This window comes from Barbus barbus (genome assembly GCF_936440315.1).
Source record: "Barbus barbus genome assembly, chromosome: 46".
Classification (NCBI taxonomy): domain Eukaryota; kingdom Metazoa; phylum Chordata; class Actinopteri; order Cypriniformes; family Cyprinidae; genus Barbus; species Barbus barbus.
Window position 1 is genome coordinate 13,044,529 of NC_136724.1, and position 27,200 is coordinate 13,071,728.

General features: G+C 37.0%; 1 protein-coding gene across 2 annotated transcripts in view; it reads left to right on the forward strand.

The window, feature by feature from the left end:
- Window positions 1-24,106: 24,106 nt before the first annotated feature.
- LOC306864609 (thiamine pyrophosphokinase 1-like) overlaps window positions 24,107-27,200 on the forward strand; it is a 77,248-nt gene continuing 74,154 nt past the window's right edge. Inside the window, exons 1-2 of one of the 2 annotated variants that reach the window (XM_079408724.1) lie at window positions 24,107-24,360; window positions 26,955-27,025. In XM_079408724.1, coding sequence (XP_079264850.1) covers window positions 26,986-27,025 — 40 coding nt within the window. In that variant the 5' untranslated portion in view covers window positions 24,107-24,360; window positions 26,955-26,985. The remainder of the gene's footprint in view (window positions 24,361-26,954; window positions 27,026-27,200) is intronic. The other variant, XM_079408725.1, reaches the window with a different exon arrangement.

Genomic DNA, 27,200 nt, shown 5'->3' on the forward strand with positions numbered 1-27,200 from the left:
GCACATTTCATACACAGTGGTAATTCAAAGTGCTTTACATAAAAGGAAGTAAAATAGTCATTAAAAAAATAATAATAATCACAACAATAAAAACATGGAATTGAAAATAATAATAATAATCACAACAATAAAAACAAGGAATTTAAAAACAAACATTCTCAAGCTTTGTTCAAACTCTTCCGCACTAAGTGAAAAAACCTTCCAAAACACCTAACTATTCCACTACTTCACCCCCTACTTACTTTGACCATCATAAACCAAACAAATAGAACTCAGAGGTCCTACTTTCAACTGATTAACCAACACACTTATCTTTCTTTGCCCACATTCTCTTTACTATCATAGCACTTACTTTAGCCTTCTGTTTAAACTTTTAAAATGATATAAAAATTGATTTAAAAATAATTTAAAAACAGTTAAGAATAGAAAATGATTATACATAAAATACAGTGCAATCAGTTCGGAAGTAGCACAGTGCTCATTCAACAAATGCAAAGCTAAACAGATGAGTTTTGAGTCTAGATTTAAATTTTAGCACATCTGATCTCTTCTGGAAGCTGGTTCCAACTGCGGGTGGCATAATAGCTAAAAGCGGACTCCCCTTGTTTTGTGTGAACCATTGGTATTTCTAACTGACTCGATCCTTAATGATCTGAGAGTTCTGTTAGGTTTATATTCAGTGAGCATATCTGCAATGTATTTATGTCCTAGGCCATTAAGTGATTTATAAATGAGTAAAAGTACTTTAAAATCAATTCTAAATGTAACTGGAAGCCAGTGTAAGGACCTGAGGACTGGTGTGATATGCTCAGATTTTCTGGTTCTAGTCAGAATCCTGGCAGCAGCATTCTGGATGAGCTGCAGCTGTCTAATGGTCTTCTTGGGAAGGCCGGTGAGGAGACCATTACAATAATCCACCCTGCTTGTGATAAAGGCATGAACTAGTTTCTCCAAGTCTTGACTGGAAACAAAACATCTAATTCTTGCAATGTTTTAAGATGATAGTATGCTGATTTAGTTACTGCTTTGACATGACTACTAAAACTAAGGTCTGTCTCCAAAATCACCCCAAGATTTTTGACTTGATGAATATTAACAGAAAATGAATGTTAACAGAACTAATGTTGTACAGAAAGGCTTTATATGTACATGGTTTTATGCAGATTAATAGCTGCTGGCATGAGTCCCCTCATTACAAATAAACTGGGTATGTCAACATTTATAAACACATTGGTCTTTGGTCCACTTAAAGATGAAGAAAAGGAGCAATGCATTTGTACCTTCATTGGACAACCTTCCTTGTTATTCCACTGAAGATGCACAGCATCTATTTGAAAAAGAAAAGTGTTTAAAAAGAGCTTCATAATGAGAATTTTTTTAGCCTCAGGCCATGAGCTATTGTCTGATCAGTGACAATAAGCAAAAGCTGATGCATTACTGTAATTTCCTTTGATTTGCAGAGAATTTGATCATACAAGCACTATAAATCTCTGGGAAGCAGCAGAGAAGCAGCCTGGGTTGCAATCATGCCTTTTTGTTGACCTTCTATTGTATAAGGAGTAGGAAGAGAAATGGAGATGAATGGTCACAGTATGTGATTTATATATATGACTGTGTTATTTACAGAGCCCTGGTGAGGAGGGTGTCTCCAATAATGCAAGGAAAGTTTAACAATGTATTCTAGATGAAATCACGCGCTGACATTATAGAAATATTCCCTTTAGGAACTGAAATGATTGTGGATATCTCACCAAGGCAACCTGACAAAGTACATCTGCTTTAAAGGGAAAGTTCACATAAAAATGAATATTCTGCCTTCCTTTAGACAGGGAATGCTGTAATAACGTTCAGCAAGGTTATCTCAAAGTTATGAACAAACATTACTTTTTTTAGAACATTCATTCAAAGTTATCTGGTCTTTAACAAGAACAAAATGCTATTCATACATTATTCATGGAACATTTTTCTGAAACATTTCAGTTATACATTACTAATTACTACTTGTTTCAGATGGTTCAGAGAACACTCAAAATTAATGTTCTCCGTCATGTTGTATGACTTACCTCCTTCAAGATTATTTTCTAAGATTGTCCTGGTCACTCTTTTTCAGAAAATGAAAAAAATTAAGTACCTGAGGTTGCCAAGATATTCTTCAAAAATGTAGTTGTTGTACAAACAGTACAACAGTACAAATGGCTTTGAAACAACAGTTTGAGTAAATTATGAAAAATATGAATTTTTAGGTGACTATACTTTAATGCAAAGTCTAATTAGGGGATTCACGTTCATGATTTTAAATTAAAATATAATCAAATTACTCCCAAATGTGAGAATCTAATTAATTAGAAGAGCTAATTGTTACATTAAGAAAAACCAAGGAAGAAAAGAGATGGATCTAGTCAGTCATTCTACTTTTAAACTGGCGTGGCATAGAACACGTAGGAGAAAGAACGAAAACTCCAAAACACATGATAATAATAAAAAAAACTTGTTCATGTACAAAACCAATATTAGAAGTAAACTTAAGGCTTAAATACACTAGAGATATCAAGGAGGCACAGGTGAACATAATCAGTAACTATGGTAAGAAATGAGTGGCGAGAATAAAGCAAACGGGAAACCGTGGGCTTGTCCATATACCCACACTTGCAGTCTTGGCCACCAGAGATCAAATGCATGCAACAGAAGTAGGTGTGCAAGAAAAAGGTCTGAAAAATACCAAAGCTCAGTGCCCTTAATGGTGCCCTTCAGAGCGGCATTTGACACTAAGGGCCAGTTTTACTAAACAGGGCAAATTCCAAAACAGCACCAATGGGCGTGGAAATTTCTTTGGGTGATTTTCAAACAATGCGCTAATTAAAGAACACAGATGCAACATCTCATTTACATATCGACCAACGCAATTTACCAAGCACAGCACAAATTAGTGTAGTAACAAATAAAGAAATAAAGAAGCCACAGTATGTTGAAAAGAACTGGATGCCAAATGAATGAAGGGTTGCAAGAAGTTTTGATAGACCTGGTATTGCGTGACTCCTAGTTCAGGGTTTCAAGTTGTTGTTTTTTTTCCTGAAGCAAATTAAAAATAACATGGCTTGGCAAACGACATGTTCGGATAATGTGTTCTTCTGGAATTCCAAATAAATTAATAAGTGTGGAAAACCTCCTCTCCCTTCTACTACACGCTCTCTGTTCTCTGCAGTGTCTCCTCCTAGCAACAACAATTGCAGCCATTTTAAGTGCAAAAAAGTTTAAGACCTGCTTTTTTGGGGCGTTAAATAATGGCACAAATACCAGCGATTTGATGACTAATTTGTCACTGTGCGTCTTTAGTAAAACCTGACAATTTTAACGTCAAAAGTCGGTTTGCGCTGGCGCTGTTAGTAAAACTGGCCCGAAGCATATTAATATTTTATACTATAAGTGTGTCCCATTGGGTAATCAAAACTTCTACACACACTTGTGGTCTTCACACCCACTTGAACACTTGGGCCAAATACAGGAAATAGACTAAGTATACAAATGTTTAAGTGCAATGACCACAAGTGTGGGTATTTTCGGACGGACCTTACCACAAGCAAAACAAGTAAGCACAAACTAAAAAGTCCAATAAACTAAAACCAAAAACAACACTAATTAAGTCTGATTTGGAAATATCCATGTAAAAACAAGTCACAATTTAAAATATAAGATGTGAAGATGTCTCCCTTGATTTGTTAACTAAAAAAACATCTTAAAACTCAATGTAGTAATATAACTCAAGGTGACAGTCTTTCTAATAAGGGTAAATTTTATGACTGTTTTTCAGTGTTACTGCGGTTTAATCAAATGTTGCTGTTCTCAATAACAGCCTGTGCACCATCTATTTCTGATGAGCTTTCAAAGAGCTTCGACAGACTGCGGCATGCACAGTTTTTAAGCCAAATGTCATTTCACTGTAAAACAGTTTGCTAAGAGGCCTACTTATTAATTCAAAGGAGAAAGCCATTTCATTTTTAGGAGCTAGCTGTACTCTGGCTCCTAATGGCAAGTTTATTGCAGTAAATAGATGGCAGGCGAATGTGACTGCTTAATTTGAGTGAGTTCTAATAATGCACTGAAAGTTACACATGAATGAGAGAGAGTTAAACATTAAGAGCGATTTAAATGCGAGTTAAACACGCAGTACACATTGTTTTGTGTAATTGCTTGTATGTCTCGCAGCTCACTGTGGGAACATTATGGGCAGCCCAGTGTCGTACGGCTCTGTCGATGTGTGGGTAATTATAAGGTAGCTCAGTTTGCGTTGTGACAGACCCATAATGATTGAGTCAGACAACTCTTAGTGGAACTGGAGGCAGACTGATTGCCTGTTCCCTCTCCATCAGAGACCAGTTAGGAAAAGACCTGCCAAATAGCCAGTCGCAGTTGTCTCGGAATGAACTCAGAGCCAGGATGTTATCTTTATATAAATCTCTTTTGCAGTACAAATTAAATATCAGCATAATAATATATATCATAATATATCAGCATAACAATTTGATAAAGTTGAATTGAAAAAGTTGCACTACCATTCAAAAGTTTGGAGTGTGTAAGAAAAGCTTATTTGATCAAAAATACTGCAAAGTAATACTGTGAAATATTATTACAATTTAAAATAATCTATTTTAATATAGTATAACGTAATTTATTCCTGTGATGGCAAAGCTGAATTTTCATCAGCCTTCAGTGTCACATGATCCTTCAGAAACCATTCTAATATGCCAATTTGCTGTTAAAAAAAAAAAACATTATTGTTATAAGTGTTGAGAACAGTTGTTCTGCTTAATGTTTTTATGGAATCTGTGATACAGTGATACAGTTGTGATAAAGATTCTTTGATTAATTGAAAGTTTTTAAAAAAAGGCATTTATTTGATATATTTTAAATATCTTGTAACATTATAAATGTTATTACTGTCACTTATGATCAATTTAGTGAAACCTTTCTAAAATGCTTTTTAAAAAAATATTAAAATATATATTTTTAAAAATGTACCAAACCTATGAACTATAGGTAGGGAGGGGTGTGTGTGTGCGTGCGTGTGTGCACGTGTGCATGTGTGTGTGTGTGTCAGTCCCCTGTCATGTGTTCCCGCCTCTTGTGTCCATATTTGGTTTTTTTCCTGTCCTTGTTTAGTGTGATTATTAGTTCATTCTTGTCCAGTTGTGTTTGTGTAATTAGCCTGTGTATATAAGTTCCTGCCTGTTCAGTTTCATGTCGTCTGGTCTCGCATTACTCCCGGTGCTTCTGTGTGTCAGCCTTGCCTTGTCAACATTAAAGACTGTTATTTTGAGTTACATCCTCGTCTGCGTGTTCCTGTATCCTCCTCGCGTGTGTTTGTGTTTGTGTATACAGTATGTATATGCATATATGTGTGTATATATATATATATATATATATATATATATATATATATATATATATATATAAGCAATAAGGTACGAGAGGCCGTGCTGTATCGTGAATAAATCACGGCTGATGGGCGTTGTTAAGCAAGGTGGGGGCTGGCGGATATGTAAAAAATAGAAGGGGAAAAAATTATATAATTAAACAACACTGCGTCATCAGCGTTGGTATTGTATCAGACTTTACTAATCAGTGTACACTTAACATTATATGAAATTCAAGTTCAAATGGCGTTAACAAGGTTTTTGACCAGCGAATGCTGGAAATAGAGTGTTTTACCTGTCATTAGAACGGCTGCAACTGTTATCTGAGGCAGCAAGTGCATTGCATTATGCTTTCATCAACTTTTACAGGTTATATAACATTTATTGTAGCTATATGGGTGCTTAGTTTATCTTGTTTAATACACTTGGTAAAAATCTCAAATTAAGCGCTTATGCACAGGATATTTAAAACGTACAAAACTATATTGGCTAGATGGCAAATAACCTACTTCTTCTCCGCTCTTCAAGCACACAAAAACATTAGCCTTTACAGACATAGTGTTTGAGTAAAGAAAACGCAGTACTATTCAAACATCAATTATTTATTTATCAATTCATTGCGAAAAAGCGGAGATCTGTCTCCTCCAGGCTGTGGTTAAACATTTTTAAAACCCTCTGATTTAAAATAATAATAACAAATTATAATAGAGATATGACGTTTGAATAATTTTTCATGGCACACCTGACTGGGCTAGGGTATGGCAACTGCCACACTCTGCCATACGGAAATGCTGCCCTGGGTCATAGCCGTGCTGTATCCTGACTAAAACACAGCTGCTGACCAATCAGAATAGAAGAATGGAACTAACCGTTTTATATATACATATATATATATATATATATATATATATATATATATATATATATATATATATATATATATATATATATATATACCCGAATTCCAGAAATGTTGGGATGTTTTTTTTTAATTTGAATAAAATGAAAACTAAAAGAATTTCAAATCGTATGAGCCAATATTTTATTTACAATAGAAAATAGATAACATAACAAATGTTTAAACTGAGAAATTTTAAAATTTTATGCACAAAATGAGCTCATTTCAAATTTGCAGGTCTCAAAAAGTTGGGACAGGGGCAGGGTCGGCCAAAGCCTTTATGGGGCCCTAAGCAGAATTTTATTTGGGGGCCCCTGGTTGCCCCCAATATGACTGGTTATTGTCAAAGCTTGATTATTCACACATTATAAATCTAACACCCATTATCAGTTTTGTTTGTTGTAGCTGTATTGCTTACATCATACCATTGTCTGCCTGCATGTTTTTACCCTTGTGGTTTTTAATTGTAACAGTTGCAAACTTACAACAGTGGTCAGGTGTTAATTTTCACTTTAACATTTAAAGTCTTAGGCCCAGTTTCACAGACAGTGCTTAGACTAAGCCAGGATTAAGCCATAGGGCATTTAAGTGATTTTTATAAACATGCCTTAGAAAAAAGCATTACTGGTGTTCATCTTAAGACAAAACAAAGGCACTGACATGTTTTAAGATCAGTCAGTGCAAGTTTCTTTCAGTTGAAATAGCTCAGATTTACATTTTAGTCTAGGACTAGGTTTAAGCCTTGTCTGTGAAACAAGAAACTGGGGGTTAAAGTATAAAGTGGCATACTTATTTATGTGCTGAAAAGTAGCTAAATAAACCAGCAGACAATGCATTTACAGAACAGAATGTTATTTTAACAACATAAATATTAATCGAAGTTGTATGTTTATTACAAGTCATACTTTTTTTATAATAAATATTAAACACAACAGAGAGCATCTGTACATATAAAACAACAACTCTTATTTTATATCTAGCTAACTGAGGCATAATGATATTGTTATCAGTTTATGAAACAGAAGCTTATTTTTATTACAAAAATATATAGGCCTACCCAGGAAAGTTATTTTTACTGATCTGAACAGGGGTGCATTTCCCAAAAGCAACTATGGTCAACTATGTCATTACAAATAGAGTTCAGTGGAAATAACGACCATAGTTAGCCAACAATGGTTTTGAGAAACGCACCTCTGATTTGTGCCAGAAAGACGTGCTCTGTGCTTTTCATATTTCACAACTGTTCAGTGTTTTCAACCAAATACAGTTTATTTTAGGTTTCAGACATTTAAATACACTTCAGTTAAGTAAAAAAAGACATTAAGTTTGTTAAATAGGTCTACGCGCTGATTTCTATGGAAAGTGGCAATAATAATCCTTTCAATTAATGGACGACATGTTTTATTACTATCAAATACACATTGTGTAGGTTAATATAAAGTTTACTGTTTTTCTCCCAGCTAACTGACCACTTACTTTCATGTATTTCAGGAGAAATTGTGAGTAATTGTGCCTGCATGACATGTCGCTATGGAAATTATAAAATGATATGTATAGAATATTTAATTATTTAATATTTCACTTTTGTATAATTACCACTGTCCATTGCATATATCACAAATATAAAATAAAATAAAATAAAATAAAATAAACGGTAATTTCATGTAGACTACTCTTGGGGGCCCTCTGGTGGCCACGGGGACATCCCTTTTATAGCTAATCATGTTACAGACTTGATGTCAATTAACTTAATTAGTTGCTAGATGTTCTCCCAGCTGAATCTTTTCAAAATTTCTTGCAGCCCTTTGTTGGTCCCTTGACAACTTTTTTGAGACCTGTAGCAGGCATTATATTTGAAATGAGTTAATTTAGTGGATAAATGTGTTAATAAAATATTGGCTCATATGAATTCAAAGGCTTTTAGTTCTCCTTTTATTTAAATTTAAAAAACATCCCAACATTTCCGGAAATCAGGTTGTGTGTGTGTGTGTGTGTATATATATATATTTATTTATACATACACTTTTTTTCTCCAGAATTTCTTAGTAGTTGGTTTGTCACACTGTTTCTTTCATTTGCTTATTTGATTAATGACATAGAAATAATACTGGATCTTAAATATTTCTTTTTTGTTTTATGTCATGATATTTCTTTATTACTTTCAGATTTTGATCACCCAAGGGTCTGGATAAGCATTTATGACATGAAAGAAGTATAAAAATACATGGATAATGTGCTCAATAGCTTTTACCTCGCTTTTGTTAAGCATAAGCTAAACATTCAGCTGTATTATTCATACTTATTCATGACTCAAAATGAGAAAAATTCTATTGGGCTATTGAAGACATTTTATGTGGTAATTCATCATGTTGTGCAAAATACAATATGAAAAATGCATTTCGTGAGCCACTGGGGTTCTGAAGATGAGAAAGTCGTTTCAGTTTACACATTCCCTGTGTACTGGATGCAGCCAAATTCTAAACATGCCAAAAGAATTAGGGTGTAAATGCAAAGGGGTTTGTTTTTTCATATTTTTATCTTGAATTCTCCATGAGCATCCAGTCGTAATGTACTTTGCTCTAATGCATTGAGCATACTTATGTGTTGTGCCTTAGAACTTTAGCGTTTCTGTAGTTACATTTCATAAAGAAGAAAAAGATTCATAGAAACAAAAAGTGACAAAATACGAAGGAGAACAAACTTCAGTTGCTTAATAAATATATAAAATATCACAGAGTGACACAATGACATGAGAGAATGTTACTGTTCTTTGCTTCGGCATCCTCCAACAACACACCCAGTCATCTTTGCTCTTTAAAAACATGGAGATTTCAGCATATTGAACCCAGCCAGTCGTCCTGTTTAGTATTCTGTTCTCAAACTGAGCCGAGCATATGTAGCTTAACTTGACCTGCCAACACAGATTCTATGGTTGAGAGAGCACAGGACCTGCTACTTAGAGTTGGGGTACTCGGACTCGGACTCGGACTCGAGTCCGGACTCGAGTGCAATTATGAATGAACTCGGACTTGTCACGTACTCGGATGAATTTGTACTCGGACTTGTCACGGACTCTGACATTTTGGACTCGGGAATTTTGCCGAGTACAGTCGAGTCCGCATTATGTGTAACATGAAAAAAAATAAATAGACAATGTTACTTGCCTTCTCGGCACCACACCAGCAGGCAGCAGTAACATTAGACATAGGCGCAAAATGTAAATCCCCGAATTTGGCGCCTCACATCTGCACACAGCAGCAGACCATGTCATCGAAGTCAGCAATAATTTTTTTTTCTTATGAAAATCACAAGGAATTTATTTGCAAGGCATCCAGTAAAAAGAAGCACTCGGCGAACTGCAAATTTTGCAAAACATAAATTATTCTGATTTTATACAAGAGTTAAATAAACGAGTAGTTAAAGGGACTTACATTTTAGACACAAAATATTGATGACTCATTTTGCTGTTTTTATTCATTAATTCAAGAGTGCCAGAAAGACCAGAACAGTTGTGCATCTGATCTGAGCAACATAACATTTCGTTATTGAATGATTCAGTGTTTTTGAAGGAATCGGGTCAATGATCCATTCGTAAAGTCAGGCACTTGCTTCGTTCTTGAATGAATCATACATCTGAATGAATCATTAAAGGGCATATTGCAGGTTAGAGACTCCAGTGAGTCGATGTATAGAAAAATACTGTAGGAACTAGATTTTCTTTAAAATATACTTTAAAGTATGCTATTAAGGCTTCTGGAGTCGTTTTTGTGAGAGAATTTTACGTCCGCATTTGAAACGCGCCAAAACCGGAAGTGACGCATCAAAAGGGAGAGCGGTCCATTTAAACCATAGGAAAACGATGGATCGCAATGACAGTTCGGACGCTGAGGAAAGGTTAAATGTGTATTTACACTCGTATGACGGACCACAGATAAAATGATGCGCCTGCTATGCAGCCAAGAGAACAGGACAGGCCAGGATTAGACAGAACAACGGTCAGAGGAGACAAATTGAGTTGATATGAGGAGAACAGGGCAGGTGTTTGGTGAGAGATCAGTGTTAGCTTACAGATATACACACGTTAGCTAATGTAATCAGGCAATAACAATGCTAGTATTGATACTACCAGTAATAGAAACTAATAAGCGTTGATCAGGGGCGTGTCACACTCGTTAATATCCGACACTAACATTACGTGATAGTGGTTTCTTATCACCGCAGGAAAGAGAGATAAACACATTTTTGATTCATAGGTGCTTGTGTGGGAAATGTGTGGCCATGTTCACAGCTGAGGAAAGTCGGTGCTGCCGGGAGTTAGATACGTTACATACTGGGTCTTAGTGGAGAGAATGTGACCCCCACACGTGATGTGCAGTGTCTGACTCTACACCCAGGCTTTGAGGCTTGCTGTCTGAACCCATATGTGCTACAGATAGCCTATATGAAGTTATTATTATACAAGTTAACTCTATTTAGGCCATGACTACCTATAAGTAACACTTTTTGATGCCATTGGTATAACACAATCAATATTGACAGCATACAGACGAGTTGCCCGCTGGGCCTGTGGTGTTCTGAGCAGCTCTTACCTGCATGTGTTGTGTCAGTCATTAGAAGATAGTTTACAGAGGAAGGAGGACTTTATAAAGGTTTTGAATGGCCCCATTTTGTTGACAATCAATAAAAAAATAAATCACAATCAAGCAAATCTGCATTTATGGTTAATTCAATTCAGTTTTATTTATACAGCACTAAATCATAAATATTTCATAGCACTGTTAATACCCAACTCAAAACACAACATTTCAACTGTTATATATATATATAACATATGGATAAGACACATGCCTTTGGTGTGAGAGACCCAGGTTCGAATCCACTGTGAGACACCAATGTGTCCCTGAGCAAGACACTTAACCCCTAGTTGCTCCAGAGGCGTGCGACCTCTGACATATATAGCAATTGTAAGTCGCTTTGGATAAAAGCGTCAGCTAAATGAATAAATGTAAATATATACTACCAAAAGTATACTACGACCCATTTAAAAACACATTAAGCCGAACACAGGCTGACCGGGACCCGATGAAGGTGCTGTGTGCACCGAAGGAACCACACCGAGTCTCACTAAGTTCTTGCTTCAGCATCTCATGTGAAACTCATATCGCCTGGATGATAATCCTCCGGTGTAAAGTGATCATTAAGTTACACACCACCGCGGTGTTTGAAGCAGATGCATTAGTGAAGTCCAGTCTCTTCAGCTGCACAAACGCACAGAGGCCCGGAAGATACCGTCCTATTTCTTGTTAGGAAACCTGTGGACTCGATGTCCTGTACATCTGTTTGTGCAACCTCCACAAACACAATAATTTACCATGAACTCGACCGGACTCGACTCGGACTCGAACATTAAGGACTCGGACTTGAGTCCAACTCGGCACCTTTTGGACTCGAACTCGGACTCGGACTCAATAGGTTACGGACTTGGTCTCGACTCGGACTCGACAAAGGTGGACTCGAACCCAACACTACTGCTACTAGACAAAATTATTTTTAGAAACCTCTCAGCATTCTGATATAGTAGACAAACCATATTTTTTTTATTTTTAAATATGAAAAGTATTGAAATATAGGTGTCTCTTTTGTTTCATCAGAATACTTAGTATCGGAGAAAGAATGCAAAGGAAATTAAACGTGAAGTATAGCCCCTTATTTTTCAACATATTTAAATTCATGTCTTTGTTAATGCTCATAATATGCTGCATAAACTGAGCCTTATTTGACAGCAGACTGAATGACCTTCATATAATCTGAGTTAACATTGTCCGGTGACCCTTCATTGCTCATTGTCAGAATGAAAATATTTTCCTAGAAAGTAATGGAGCTTCATGTATAATGTATAAATGTCTTAACTGCCCTTCCATTTCCTTTCTTCCATGTGCACATATTGTTCCTTTCAAATGGCAAATCTCATGAATGGACTCAAGACATGAAGCATGACTCCTCAGGTAAATGTTCAACACCCAAATGCTAATTTCATGTTCCATGCACAAGCAAAACTGAAATGTGAACAAATCGTCTTCGAGCTAGTCAGTAAAATCATAAAAAATAACATGAAATCATGTATTTATGTATTTGCTTTCTTAAAATAAATATAAAGTTCTCCAAAAAATTAAACTTTACTTGTACGAAACGTACGGACGTACGAAACATGATTTTGTTTCTTAATCTGAACAGATTTTATGATTAAAAACATCACAAGTAGGCTACTGTACAACATTCTTATCTTCAAACCTTTAATTCATGTAAGAAATATAAAAAGTTGGTTTTCATATATCAGCAAAATGTAATAACTTTCTGTGCCTCTGCAACAAATTCACAGACAAAGCTGTGTGGGGGAAAACCAATAATATCACAAAAAAGTAAACAAATATAGTCACGAATCAATCCAATCTGACCTATATTACTTCTTATTATACTATTACAGTATTCTGTATATCATAATATTCTGTCACCTTTAAATATTACAAAAGATAAATGTTGTGAATGCATTTTTAAATGTTTTTTTTTACTTTTGTGTTCTGTTTGGGCATTTAGAGGTCATTTTAATAGCTTAAAAACAACATTAAAGGTTGAAATTCCATGACTTTTCTCAATCTCATAGAGCTGATTATAAACAAAATGTCAACTTAATAACACGCTTCAACTGTCCTCCATAAAATGTTAAATTATTTGTATTTAGGGTCTTAGTGGCCCCAGATATAATGCATGAATGAACACGCCTGATGGACTTGAAACATAATATCCGTAGTCAATCTCAAGGGTCAAAAGCCATAGGTGGAGATAGTGTGAACTATTACAAGTACTACTGCGGACAAGAAGGATGATTATGGTGATTTTTGAAGGGATATGTTAATTGTTATCGTTCCCATTTTGTTGAATATATCTACACTGTAGCACGTTAAAGAAGCATTTCATAGCCTTCACAGAAGATGTTTGAAGCATTGCCGATACAGTATGAGACTGTCTCTGCTGCAACACAAAATAGTTTTTGATACAAAAATAGAGAGAATTTAAATTACTGTGAAGATGATCACAAATTTACCATAAAATGCAATTTTAAAACAATTTTCAGGTCTACTTATTGCAGCAGCGAACAATCTTAGAGTTCAGTGTTTCATCTACACATATTTTCAGTCTCCTCAGATACTTCAAACTGTGTGTGTTCCGATTCAGTAATATCAGTTACTCGCAGGCGGGATCCATTAAAACATGTCTGACGCAGAATCACTGTGGCAGCCTAAGAGGCACTATAAGCGTTATTGACCTGCTGAGAGCTTGCTGTTATGAAAATTCACACATTTATATGAATGTTTATGAGTTTCTATTTTTAAAAATGGCTAAATGTAAATAAAAATTATATTTCTCAAAGACGATCAGCATTTTGGCTCCTCTGGGTGAAGCTCTGAACCGATTCATCCTTAAAAGCACAATAGGTTGTGGGTAATATCAGCCATTAGTGAGTGCACAGATCCATACTTCGAAAATCTACCGGAAATAGCACACCATCCAGGGAATTTTGGCATACTCTTTTCAACATGCTTTGCTTTGAATGAATAGGATGCTCAATGGGACACAAGGACAATCATTTGTTTTTATTCCTGAATGAATCAGTGTTTTTACCTGGTTCAGTTATTCAATAAATGATTCAATGCTTCAAAAAAGATGGTTGTTTTGTTCCTGAATGAATCAGTGGCAGCATCCGAAATTGTATAATCCCTAAGTAGGTACTTCTTTTCATAACCGCTAAAAAAGTATGCTCTGTATATATGCATGTAGTATAAATGTAATCTGGACATGCTACATCTGCCACATGCCATTGTCATGTGGATCAGTTGCTTTACCAGCATCAGTTGCATTTCTTCCCTGCCATTTACAAATCCTCTCCTGTGGCTTCATGGGATTGTAAAGTGTCCATTGGATGCACACTTCAGAATCTCACCAGAAGTAGTAAGTCATGCAGGAACTGTTCGCCGACTGATCTATGAATACTGTGAATTCGCGAATACTACTCTTTTCACATACTCTTCACCAATAAGGAAGTATGCGATTTCAGATGCAGCTATTTTAAATTAAACAGTTTACTAAATTATTATGAATCAGTGTTTTGAATGTATCGGTTGACTGAATGATTCAATGATTCACTCATAAAGACAATAATTTGCTGGCATAATGACATGGTAAATACTGCATGTCCTGATATTAACTGTAACTGACAATATGAATACATTATAAGAGCAAAATGTTAAAACAACAAATATGATTTTTGAGGTTTGCCCTGTTTTAAAGCACAAGAGAGCAGATATTGAACATGTATGTGCAAAAGTGACAGAAGGTGAAAGAAAAGCCATGTTCAAAGTGAAATATTTTTTCTAAAACATGTCATTCTCGCATTTGTTATTCATCTCTTTGTCTGCACTTTAAATTTACTTTGCCACAGAGTTGTTCCTCTTAACACAAATTTTCCTTGTACATTTGATTTACCCCATGAATATTCTCTCTCATTTTGCATTGCTGTAAAAGTCTGGCAAAACTTTTATCTCAAAACAGTTTCGGGAGGCAGAGGTTAATCTCGGCTAACAGAGCCTTAAGCGCTGTTATAAATACATTAATCAAATGCATAAGAGCTTGACTCAGGTGGTTTTAGTTTATTTGCTGGTCATATATGGCGGATATGCACAATTATTCATTATGACTTTTGAATAAATTAGATAGTAATGCTAAACAAACACGTCATTCTTAACCCATTAGAACTTTAATCATATCCTGTATTATTAATATTTAATTTTTACAGGACAGTAATGTGATACACCATTGACTTTGTATACATCTGAGAGACAGATAAAAATATATTTTTCTGAATCAGCTCAATGATAAATACTCTGAGAAAAAAATACAGATGAAATTCCAAGTGACAACTGAGAGCTTTTAATAAATCATTAAATGGGGAAGGCTGAGATTAAATATTGTTTGTTTTTCTCGGAGAGTCCATTTCCAATCTACAAATCGGCTGACATGACTTTATGGCTGAGACTTTTCAGAATATGTGATGCGAAAGTGGTTGCCTTGTCCTCGCTGTGTGTTTTGTTTACATGCATTGTGCTTCAGATCACTTTAGTGACAAGCTCAGAACATTCCTCTGAACATTCTATTTCTAACATTTGACTTGACTTACATAAGTTTTTGAGCACAATAACAACCAAAAAGGCTTTGGATTGGATTGTCTCAGACTGTCAGCAGTGAATGTTCAGAGGTGTGTGTGAGTGTGCGTGTGTGTGTGTCTGAGATAAATAAATAATTTGGCCCCCATCCTGATTTCTTCTCTTTTTGTGTATATTTCATACTAAATTGTTTCAGAAATAAAAACCAAATCTACTATAAAACTAAAAGAATAAGTAAAACAAATATTTGCCCTAGTTACTAATTCCCAAATCTATGAAACTGCATTTATTGGGTTTACCTGGACTCGACACATATAAAACAAGTTTACCTGAAATCCATGTGGAAGAGAATATGGGGAGAAATGACAGCACACAGCAAAAATTAGATCTTTTTTTTTTGACAACACTTATTCTGCATGACCATATTTTAGATCCCTTAACCCAACTCTATAGCTAAACTTAAAATCTACTTTACCAACTATTTATAAGCAGCAAATTAGGAGTTTATTGAGCTAAACATTCTAGTTAATGGTGAGAACTGGTCTCTAAACTCTAAAGTGTGACCAATTTTTTTTATTATTTCATTTAAAAAAAAAAGTAACACATTTTGAAGTAGAAAGACTGAAACAGTATTTTTGTGTAAAACATAGTCCAGTGATCTTTGTTTTATTTACAACTTCAACATTTTTTATTTTTTTACAGTGTAACTGCTAAGTATTTCAACCGCCATTTTCTTAATTATAATGCAGAGGTCTTCAACCCTGCTCCTGGAAAGTTTATTCCAACTGGCTTCAGCACACCTGCCTGCAATTTTCAAGCAGTCTTGAGGAACTTGATTGGCCGCTTTAGGTGTGTTTGATTAGGGTTGTAGCTAAACTCTTCATGATAGTGGGTCCCCAGGAACAGGGTCGAAGACCTCTGATCTAATGCACAATTCCTGAATATCTTGATAATATTTTTTTTTTATTGCATGCTGTCAGTTTGCAAAATAAACATTTACTTAAGTTGGAACTATCATTTCCATTGCACAGTAAAGAAATACAGATCCAGAATGGATCCAGAAATTTATTTGAGTGATTTTAATCTTCATGTAGTTTATTTAATGTAATATTCTAGTAAATTAAAATTTGGTTATTTCTTGATTAAATGTTGTATAACATGAAACCTAGGAATTCACCTAACATTCACTTAACATTTTTTTATATAACAAGATTCAAGATAAAACAAATAATTTTCTGTGTTTTAAATGCATAATTGAATTGCATGTTTTAAGCTAATTTAAAATGTTTATTTATTAAATGAACCTTGTGCAAAAATTGCGAAAGCCGCAAGACATATCTGTTTTTTTTTAATAGCTTTATTATTAGTCTTTAATCTGATGCTGATGCTTGTTGGACAAAGTCATGCTTTCATCTTCATTGTAATTAGCTTTATCTGGAAGGCAGTTCCCAGAGGAACCAATGGCAAATTGAGGCCAGGTGTTAAAGATAAAGGATTTGATGTTATCGTCCATCAAAACACATTTCAAACAAGTGGTACATTCAACACAGAATGACATGGAAAATTCACGCACAGAGTTCAGATAAGTAAATAGGCAAAAATAGGCATATTACATCTCCCAATGGCCAGTGCAGTTGACATAGTTTCCAGAGGCTACTGTTAAAAAGTTAGAAGGGCATGTCAATGATACTGCACTTTTACAATTATTCCAAAAGTGAAAAATTAACTTGAACGTTCCGGTTTCTCAATCAAGTATTAGAGACGCACACGTACACAAAAAACTCCTCCTATTGGATTTCTGCAACTCCAATAATCTGGTTATGTTTATCTGTTTCTTGCCAGGCAGGACGTATCAATGTGTACGAAATGGCAAGCGACTCCGAGGATACAAGCTTGTGCTTTTCTTACTGGCTTGTCTCAGGAAATCAGCCTTATCAGTCTTGCCCAAGCTGCTATACAGCAGAATAATTTTACAGCTGGCTGAGAAAGCCTTGGCGACCCTGGATCGTGTGCTGTGCAGGCAAAATTTAACCTTGGTGTCCCTTATCAAATTAGAACTGCCTTTTGTTTACCACTGGCTGACAGAAAGCTATATTTGTGACGGGCCTTTTTCTCTGGATGAGGCCAAGTGGCAGCAGAGACACTGATGGATAATTTATGATTTATGTACATGTGGGCAAACACACCGCTATTTGTATAGTGCTGACATGAAACCAGGCTCTAGGGACCATGGGGGCGTATTACAGAAAGATCCTAACTTTAAAATCTTATCTTATCTGTTTGGTAACCATGGTAATTTCAGTTAGGACCACATTTAGGACAAAAGCTATTACAGAACAGCATTTCCTAAGTGCGTTATCTTATCTTAACTACAGATAGGAAAGGGGTATTACAGAAACCTCTTAACTTTCTTAACTTTAGGACAACCCCACAGCTGTCCTAACTTCAAAATAGTTTGAAAGCTAACGGAAAAAACGCTTACAACTGTGCTGTCCGACAATGGTATTACATTTATTAATAGTTGAAAATGAAGAACTAAGATGTTTAATGGTAGAAAGACTCTTGGAGGACCCTGAAGATGTGTTATATTTTGATGACAAAACACTTATAAGTAATTACAGACTGCCGCACAACATATTACAGTTAGCACAGGAACTGCAACCAGCATTATAGAGACCAACAAAATTGTCACGGACAATTACTGGTTGTAGTGCAAGTGAATAATGCCTTATGTTTTTTTTCAAAAGGCGATTTTCAAAGGGAAGTAGCTTTTGTTTACCTCATCAGCAGTGTTGGCTGCTTGGTAACAGACCTGAGAGTAGATTGTCGAGCTTGATTATGCCATTTAAGATTTCCTAACTAGAGATAAGATACTATTTTGTAAGATAGGATAAGAGTCCCAAATCAAGTTAAGATTTGCTTCTGTAATACGAATTTGCGAAAAATCCTAATTTAACATATCACATCTTAAATTAAGACCTAAGATTAGAAACTTTCTGTAATACGCCCCCATGAGCGTAAGTTTGATGAATAAGTGCTGTGTGGAGGTCATGTCATAAATTTAAAATGTAACTATGATGCTGGGGAATTTTTGATCACTGACAGATCAACAGATCATTCTGATAGTGCGTGTATCAGTCTTGAGTCTATGAGTTGCCATGTACATTGGATTATTATTCAGAAATTGATATTTTGAAATATTTGACATTTGATTAACTAAGCTGAACTGAGTATTCCAGAGAGCTGTGCAAAACCGTAGGTTACGCATGTAACCATGGTTCCCACGAAGGGAATGAGACGCTGCGTTGAGACGCTTTGGGAACGCCTCCAGCGTGACCGCACTCTGAACCACATGTGTAATCTGTCCAATGGATGGGTGAGACGTGACGTAATCGACCAGGAAGCTTAACAGTACGCGCGGTGGAACCGGCGTCAGCTTCTAGGTGTGAAGCAAGCACTTGCAGGGATGTCGGAAGTATGGCCCCGAGACGCAGCGTCTCGTTCCCTTCGGGGAACCATGGTTACATGCGTAACCTGAGACGTTCCCCTTCAGGAACTCGAGCTGCGTCGAGACGCTTTGGGAACGATGTGCCTACGCCGCCAGACTTTCAAAATCCCTGCTTAGTGTGGATGGAGCACAGCTAGGGCGAGAGAAAAAAGGGGCCATGAGTGGCTAAAGTGGGCGGGGCTTGCATCCCGAAGGCCAACTTCTGAGAAGTGAGTCTTGATACCCAAGAAGAGGGGAGAGCAGAGGACTCGAGGCTATGGAAAGCATCCTCATCCACCACATAGCATAAGCTCTCTGGCGGGAGGCCTAAGAACTCTGGAGGAAACGTGTAACTAGGGGGTGTCTAGCCACTGACTGGCCACCGAGTAGGGTGAGGTAGACCGGTAAAGCCGCCACGTAGACCTTCAGGTTGGAGTGGGTTAACCCTGCAGAGAAACAGGCCTGCACAAACTCCAGAACTGTACCAATCGGGCAGTTGGCTGGGTCGAGCTGACGACCTCCACACCATGAAATGACACTTTCACTTCAGGGCATACAGTCTCCTCGTGCTCCGGCAAGCAGAGGCCTCTAAAACTGTTTGTAGCGAGAGGAGGCCTGACGACACTTGCCAAAACAGCCGAGCACTTAGAGTGGAGGCCTCAGCATGATGACTCTCGGATCGAGATGAGGCCTACTACACTCCGTACACCGGGCATCCTGTGAGGAGGTTCACCTACCACTCACATAACTGCCTCAGTGGAGCTCTGGCGAGCGGTGGCCTCTAAAACTCTCTATAGCGAGAGGAGGCCTGACGACACTTGCCGCTGGAGGAAACATGTAACAAGGGGGTGTCTGCCCACTGACTGGCATCCAAGAGGGGTGTGGTAGGCCAAAAACGCCACCACATGGACCTTCAGGGTGGAGTGGATTAACCCTGTGGAGGAACGGGCCTGAAAGAACACCAGAACTGTACCAATCGGGCAGTTGAATGGGTTGAGCTGGAGATCTCCGCACCATGAAGTGAGACTTCCACTTCAGGGCGTACAGTTTCCTCGTGCTCTGGCGAGCAGAGGCCTCTAAAACTCTCTGAGCGAGAGGAGGCCTGACGACACTCGCCAAAACAGTCACTCTCTTGGAGCGGAGGCCTCAGCATGACGACTCTCTAGAACGAGAGGAGGCCTACTACACTCCACACACTGGACATCTTGTAAGGAGACTCACTTAGAGCCTACTACTCACAAATGCTGTCCAAGCAGAGCTCTGGCGAGCGGCGGTCTCAATAACTCTCTATAGCGAGAGGAGTCCTGAGGACACTCGCCGAATTATCGAGCTCTAGGAGCGGAGGCTTCAGCATGACAACTCTCTAGACTGAGAGGAGGCCTACTACACTCCACAGGCTGGGATTTTGTAAGGAGGCTCACCTGGGGCCTACCACAGATTGTACCAGAGGAGCTCTGGCAAGCGGAGGCCTTGAAAAGAAGGAGGCCTACAACGCTTGCAGTGACCGTTTCGCCGTTATTGGTATGCTTTGCCCCCAAAGCAAGCCTGCCATGGACCTGCCGATAGCACGGGCGGTCTCTTTGGTGATGTGGAGAGACAGATCAGCGGTTCTACAGAGCTCAGAGATGACATCAGAACATAGCTTCTCTCCCTCATCTAGCTCATTGAGCAGGTTGGCTTGGTACGCCTGTAACACCGCCATGGTGTGCAGACACGCACCAGCCTGACCTGCAGCCGCATACCCCTTGCCCACTAGCGCTGATGTTGAGCGCAGCGGCTTGGAGGGCAGGGTCGGAGCCTTTGGAGACGATGCCGCGCCGGGGGACAGATAGCTCCTGAGCGTCTGTTCCTGAGCATCGCTCTATAAGCGCGCTTTTTCAACCCCGCCACGTTACCATAGTAGTCAGAAGCGAGGATGAAGAGGCAAGCCGAAAATGGTTTAGGGAAAAGTCAGGGAAAAACGGAAGACTCCGTTGGAGTGTGGCGGCTTAACACGCAGAAAGATTTTCTGTAGTTCAGCCTGTTTCTCGGTGGGCCGGTCGATATTAAGTTTGGCCACAGCACGAGTTACCACTTCCAGCAGCTTCTCATACTGGGGCGAATGATAGGGCGAATGCTCATCGACGCTCACCACGTCAACCTCCTCGGAGGAAGATAGGCGGAGTGTCGAGCATGTCTCCGGGGGAAGAAACTGCAGAGCGGGCTTCCAATCCCAGAGAGCAGCTGCTGGATCTGGCAGGTGAGGAAGAAGCTAGGGACTCGCCCGTCTCCATTCCCTCCGCCAGCTCCATCTGCGAACCTCCACGAGGGAGGAACACACAGCCTGTAGTGCGATCTGCTCTCGCCCAAGTGCTTAGTCTTTGATGCACTTTTAGACATAGTGGAGCTTATAGAGTGCTTGTGTATTTAGGAAAGACAACACTAAATAAGACTCACAACAGAGAACGACAGACACACACAGAGTAGTGAAAGTGAAAGTGAAAGTGAAAGTGAAGTGACATACTGCAAAGTATGGTGACCCATACTCGGAATTCGTGCTCTGCATTTAACCCATCCATCGTGCACACACACAGCAGTGAACACACACACACCGTGAACACACACCCGGAGCAGTGAGCAGCCATTTATGCTGCGGCGCCCGGGGAGCAGTTGGGGGGTTCGGTGCCTTGCTCAAGGGCACCTCAGTCGTGGTATTGAGGGTGGAGAGAGCGCTGGACATTCACTCCCCCCACCTACAATCCCTGCCGGCCTGAGACTCGAACCCGCAACCTTTGGATTACGAGTCCGACTCTCTAACATTAGGCCACGACTTCCCCAGTAGCAGTTGCTGAATGACAAAAATCTGACGCCGGTTCCACCGCATGTGCTTTTAAGCTTCCTGGTCGATTACGCCACCCGCCCGTGACGTCTCGGCCATCCATTGGACAGATTACACACGTGGTTCAGTGTGCGGCCACGGTGGAGGCATTCCCAAAGCGTCTCGACACAGATCAAGTTCCTGAAGGGGAAATTTATATTTTCAGCACACAATTTGCTCACATAATATATTTAAAAAATGGGAAAAGAAATGACAACAGCAGAAAATTAAAAATCAAACAACTATGATTCCTTTTAAAATTCTGAGAAATCAATAAAAATAACAATATAGTAAAACATTTAATTGTCATTTTCAATTAGTTGTAATTTTTTATTAGTTTATATTATTAATATATTATAATTTTAATAGAATTAATCATATCCTGGTGTCATTCATTTTTAATTAGTTTATTTAGTTACTACTTTAGTTTAATTAGTATAATCTAATTCCTTATTTATTTATATACAAATAAATGTACTTAGTTTTTATTATATAGATAGATAGATAGATAGATAGATAGATAGATAGATAGATAGATAGATAGATAGATAGATAGATAGATAGATAGATAGATAGATAGATAGATAGATATCTAATTCCTTATGTATTTACAGATTTTTTTTTTATTATACAGACGGGAAAAACAGCTGATAAGCTGATAAGACAATCAATCAATCAATACATAAATAAAATGTTTAAAAATTAACAATTGAATTTGGATTTATTTAATTTATCAATTTAATTTATTTTCCAGTATTAAATGGTTTATTTTGTTACTCATCTTATACTTATTTATCTGATCCTTATTTATTTATATACAAATAAATATATGTGAGTGCATGCAGGATTTCTTCCAAGGGTACACACAGTTTTTTTTGGGGGGGGGGGGGGGGGGGGGGGCTGTATGTAATGGTAAAGTGATTATATTTAGTTTCGTTTTTTACAAAGTTAATTTAGAAAAACGTTTGGAGCACTTTTTGTTCATTAAATGTAAGTTTTTTTTAAGCAGACAGTGAGCTGATCATAGCCTATGTTTGATCAATTTAGCCTTCTCAAATCATCACGACTTGCCTAAAATCAAATCTATAGATATAAACAGTTCCAGCATATCACAATGTTAGCTTAAATGATTAAACTATATACATGTATCTAATTGTTAGTGTGACGAGTGGGAGCTGAAGCGCACTTTGCAGGACATGGAGGCGCCAGAGCAGTCACTTGCATTTTTTTCTTGATAGTGGAAACAATTTAAAATACGCCATAATTTTTGTTCATAAAGGTAAGAGTAATACATAGTTTGGAACTGCAAAGGGTGTACTTTCATTTGCTTGCATTCACAATATCAACAAAACGTTGAGCTTTTATAAAATAAATAAGAAAACAGAGGATGCGTTTCACAATGATGAACCAAAACTCAACGAATTGAGTCACAAATTTGATAAATATATCTATAGAAAGCTTTAAATTACTAATTTAAAATGAAATAATTCAAATCGAAAACAAAAACTCTTTTATTATGTAATCGGTAAAGATGCATTACTCTCTAAAGGTACGTCCAATGAGATGGCATTTTTTCATCACCGTCTAAAATAGCCTATAAAAATGAGGAAAAGCCTAAAACAGGCACGATTATATTTTTTCAGATATTTATGTTGCTCTGCTCTGAATACTTTAAAATGTAAAGGATTTGCTGCAATGCAATTTTGTCTGAAAGCCTATGTGAATTATTTATTAGCCTATTTTTTTTAATCCATGCAGCAAATGCTTTAAAAACAGCTTTAAAAATTACTTTATTGCATTCCAGATGATTTTAAAGAACAGCCGTACACCTGCAGGCACCACTGCCTGGACCACAAAACCAGTCATAAGTAGCATGTTCCATGAAGATATTTTGTAATTTTCCTACCGTAAATATATAAAAACTTAATTTTTGATTAGTAATATGCATTACTAAGTACTTCATTTGGACAACTTTCATTTGGATTTTCTCAATATTTAGATTTTTTTTTTTTTTGGACCCTCAGATTCCAGATTTTCAAATAATTGTACCTCTGCCAAATATTGTCCTATCCTAACAAACCACACATCAATGGAAAGCTTATTTATTAATCTGTCTGTCTGTCTGTATGCTGATCATTCTCTCTCTGTATTTGTTGGATGTCGACAAGAATGGAATCAGTGCAGGTGTACGGTGCACCGCTAGATGCCGCTGTGACAAACATCACACGGTTTTCTGGAGCTCAAGCGCTTGTCTTCGGCACTCGTTGACTGGACACATGCTGCTGGGTATCCATTCACGGAGTGAGTACACAGGAAAAACCAAGCGAGCTGACTACCTAGACAGCGTTTTGAGTATTATATCTGCACTCGGTGTCCAAACATTTCCAACACGAACGCGCATACTGTACGCTGCCTAAAATGCTGTCTAGGTAGTCTCTATCTTGGTTTTGTGACATCGCCAAATGTCAAGCGTTCAGTAAGTTGTCGAGGTGGGTTCTCCGTGTATTAACTGTATTTTGATGATATGCTTTAGCTTAACGTAACTTTTATGAACAAATTATTTGTCACTGTTCATTTGTGGTGTACTTTGAGAGACTATAGAGTGCGAAATTCAGCCTGCAAAAGTTTATGAAGCTGCTAAACATTTGAGTGAAATCGTGCCAGAGCTGAAAGCTCTAGATTATGTTTGACTTTCATTAAAAATGCATTCTGTCTCTGAAGAAGCACTTGCTGTGTGATTTACTTGTGCACATAATGAGGCAGTTATTAAAGTTTGTAACCCGTAATTTGGGCACTCAACCTGAGAATGAACTCTGGTTCTTCTTTAAAGTACAACAAGAACTGATGTCCCCAGACTAAGTCAGAGAGCCTTGAAATTTCAGTCAATAGAACTAATTACAAAAACACCCAGAGGGAACGAACTACACAACAAGGGCCAAATTAATTAAAGACACAATGAAGGAAAGAAAGAACTTACTTTAGCCATTGACAAGGCTGTTTTTTTAGCTGTACTGGCAGTCTCGCGGGCCTTTTAAAGTCCACAACTCATTCCCCCAATTCCATTCATTTACTGCTTTGTGAAGAAAGCAACTGTGAGGTGTTTACCTTCAGAATAACCTTTAAGTTGTTCTTAATGCATCTACAACTTAATGATGGTAATTATAGTGACTGCACATATTTCATACAAAACATTTTTGTAAATAATTGCACATTCTCAAAAGCAACTTGAAAATGAATTTGTTTCTTAATCAGAACAGATTTGGAGAAATTTAGCATTACATCACTTGCTCACCAATGGATCCTCTGCAGTGAATGGGTGCCGTCGTTTATCAGCCCAAACAGCTGATAAAAACATCACAACAAGCAACAAATAATCAGCACGACGATTAGTCTATCAATAAATGTCCATTCGCAAGTGATGTAATGCTAAATTTCAACACATCTGTTTCTGAGGAAGAAACAAACTCTATATCTTGGATGGCCTGAGGGTGAGAACATTTTCATTTTTTGAGTGAACTATTGGTAGGCTCACCTGCTTGAGTTTGTGAGTTTCTGGTGCAATCTGTTTTTGACAGCACTCTAATTTCATCAATAGTTTTGTGGGTGTCTGGTTGGATTAGACCCTTTTAGTTGCTATGTTGATCCATTTTGGCAGAGTGTTAGGGATACACCTCTCTACCTGCATTGATCTGTTGCTCTCAGCAGGATTGATCCAAGTAATGACATTTTGCACTGTCTGTTGAGTAAATAATTATATATTTATATTGCATATAATGCTCAAAGTGGCGTCCTCTCAACCATTGCTGTCATAACAGCCAGGATAAGATATCTGTTTCAGAATTAAATCAACAATCAGAGAAATTCTTTTTTCTAGTCTAGAAGCTTGAAGTTTTTTAGTTTATGGTGTAAATGGCATGTTTCTCAAAACTTCAGCTGTTCTCTTAAAGGAAAAAGAAATACACTTTAGTATATTTTTAAAAAGAGTACTTATAACAGAAAGAACTGAATGTAATTTTTTCAGACACTCATGTTAATTGCAATTAAATTAAAATGTTTCATAGTCTAGATTTTTATTAAATTCAAAATGAGTTGAATTTCGAATGCTTGTTTGACCGAATTAAGTAGGACTTAAATACCTTTACATGTAATTTCATAACTTCTGTTGTATTTGAAATATAGTTAAAGAGTCCTGACAAATTTAACTAAAATCTACTTTAATGTAATTTCTATTGAAACTTGTAAGTCATATTTAAATATATTTCTAATTACAAATTTGTAATAATGAAGTTGTAATTTAGTACATTTAAATATGCAAACTTTAATATCAAACAATGCATTATAGCTAGTTAAAATTGTAATCGTGCTTTACATGTGCTTTAGTATGATAGTTAACTCATCAAAACAATTACTTCTTTAAAGCATGACAAAAGATTATTAAACATTATGCAAAGTACTTTAAAGTAAAACTTTTAATTTGACATTATTACACAGTGCATTTTTTTAAAGTGTACTTAAGTGTTTTAAAACCGTTCTGAAAGTGTACTCTCTTTAAGTGCACTTAACTGGTCTTTTATTGCATTAATATTTTACTGTATTATCTGCAAGTACACTGAAAAAATGGTGTAGTTCATTTAGAAATTGCTAGTAAAAAAAATTCAAAGAATCAGCAAGTACGACTGAATTTAACTTAATTTTTAATCACAGGTTTTTGGGACGAATAAGCTGAATAAGAGTAGGACTGTAGACCCTAAAGTAAACTAGTTACATATTACAGGGGCAGAGCATAGATAAGTCTTATAGGAAAAGTGTGTTCACTGGACAAAGAATTCACATAGACAAGGTGGTGAGTGATCTGATCTTAATAGCTGAGCATTTCTTCCATTTCTATGTTTTTTGTCATGCATGTTAAACACTTAAAATGGTTTATAGTGTTTCAGTTTTCAGCACATCTCTTTATCTGTCATAACAGGAAGCTGTTGTTTTGATTAGAACATTTAACTTGTCAGATATTCACTCTACAGAAACAAAGCCTTTTTTGCTGTCTTTTAATATTGTATATGTTTTTCTTTATTTACCTCTACAGTTGATGAATCTGGCTTATTATAAACAAGACCATGGATGAATTCGCTCCATTAGATTGCCTTTTGCCTTCAGGTATTTATTCCTTTTAAACTCATTTAAAAGTCTGAATGCATTTATTCTTGCCCATGCATGCATTTACACTTTGTCCCGAAGAACATAAACATAGTTAATAAATGTATCACAGTGCAACACAGCTACACTTCAAATGCTTTAAATTGGCCACTTTGCATGTTCACAGTTATTATAA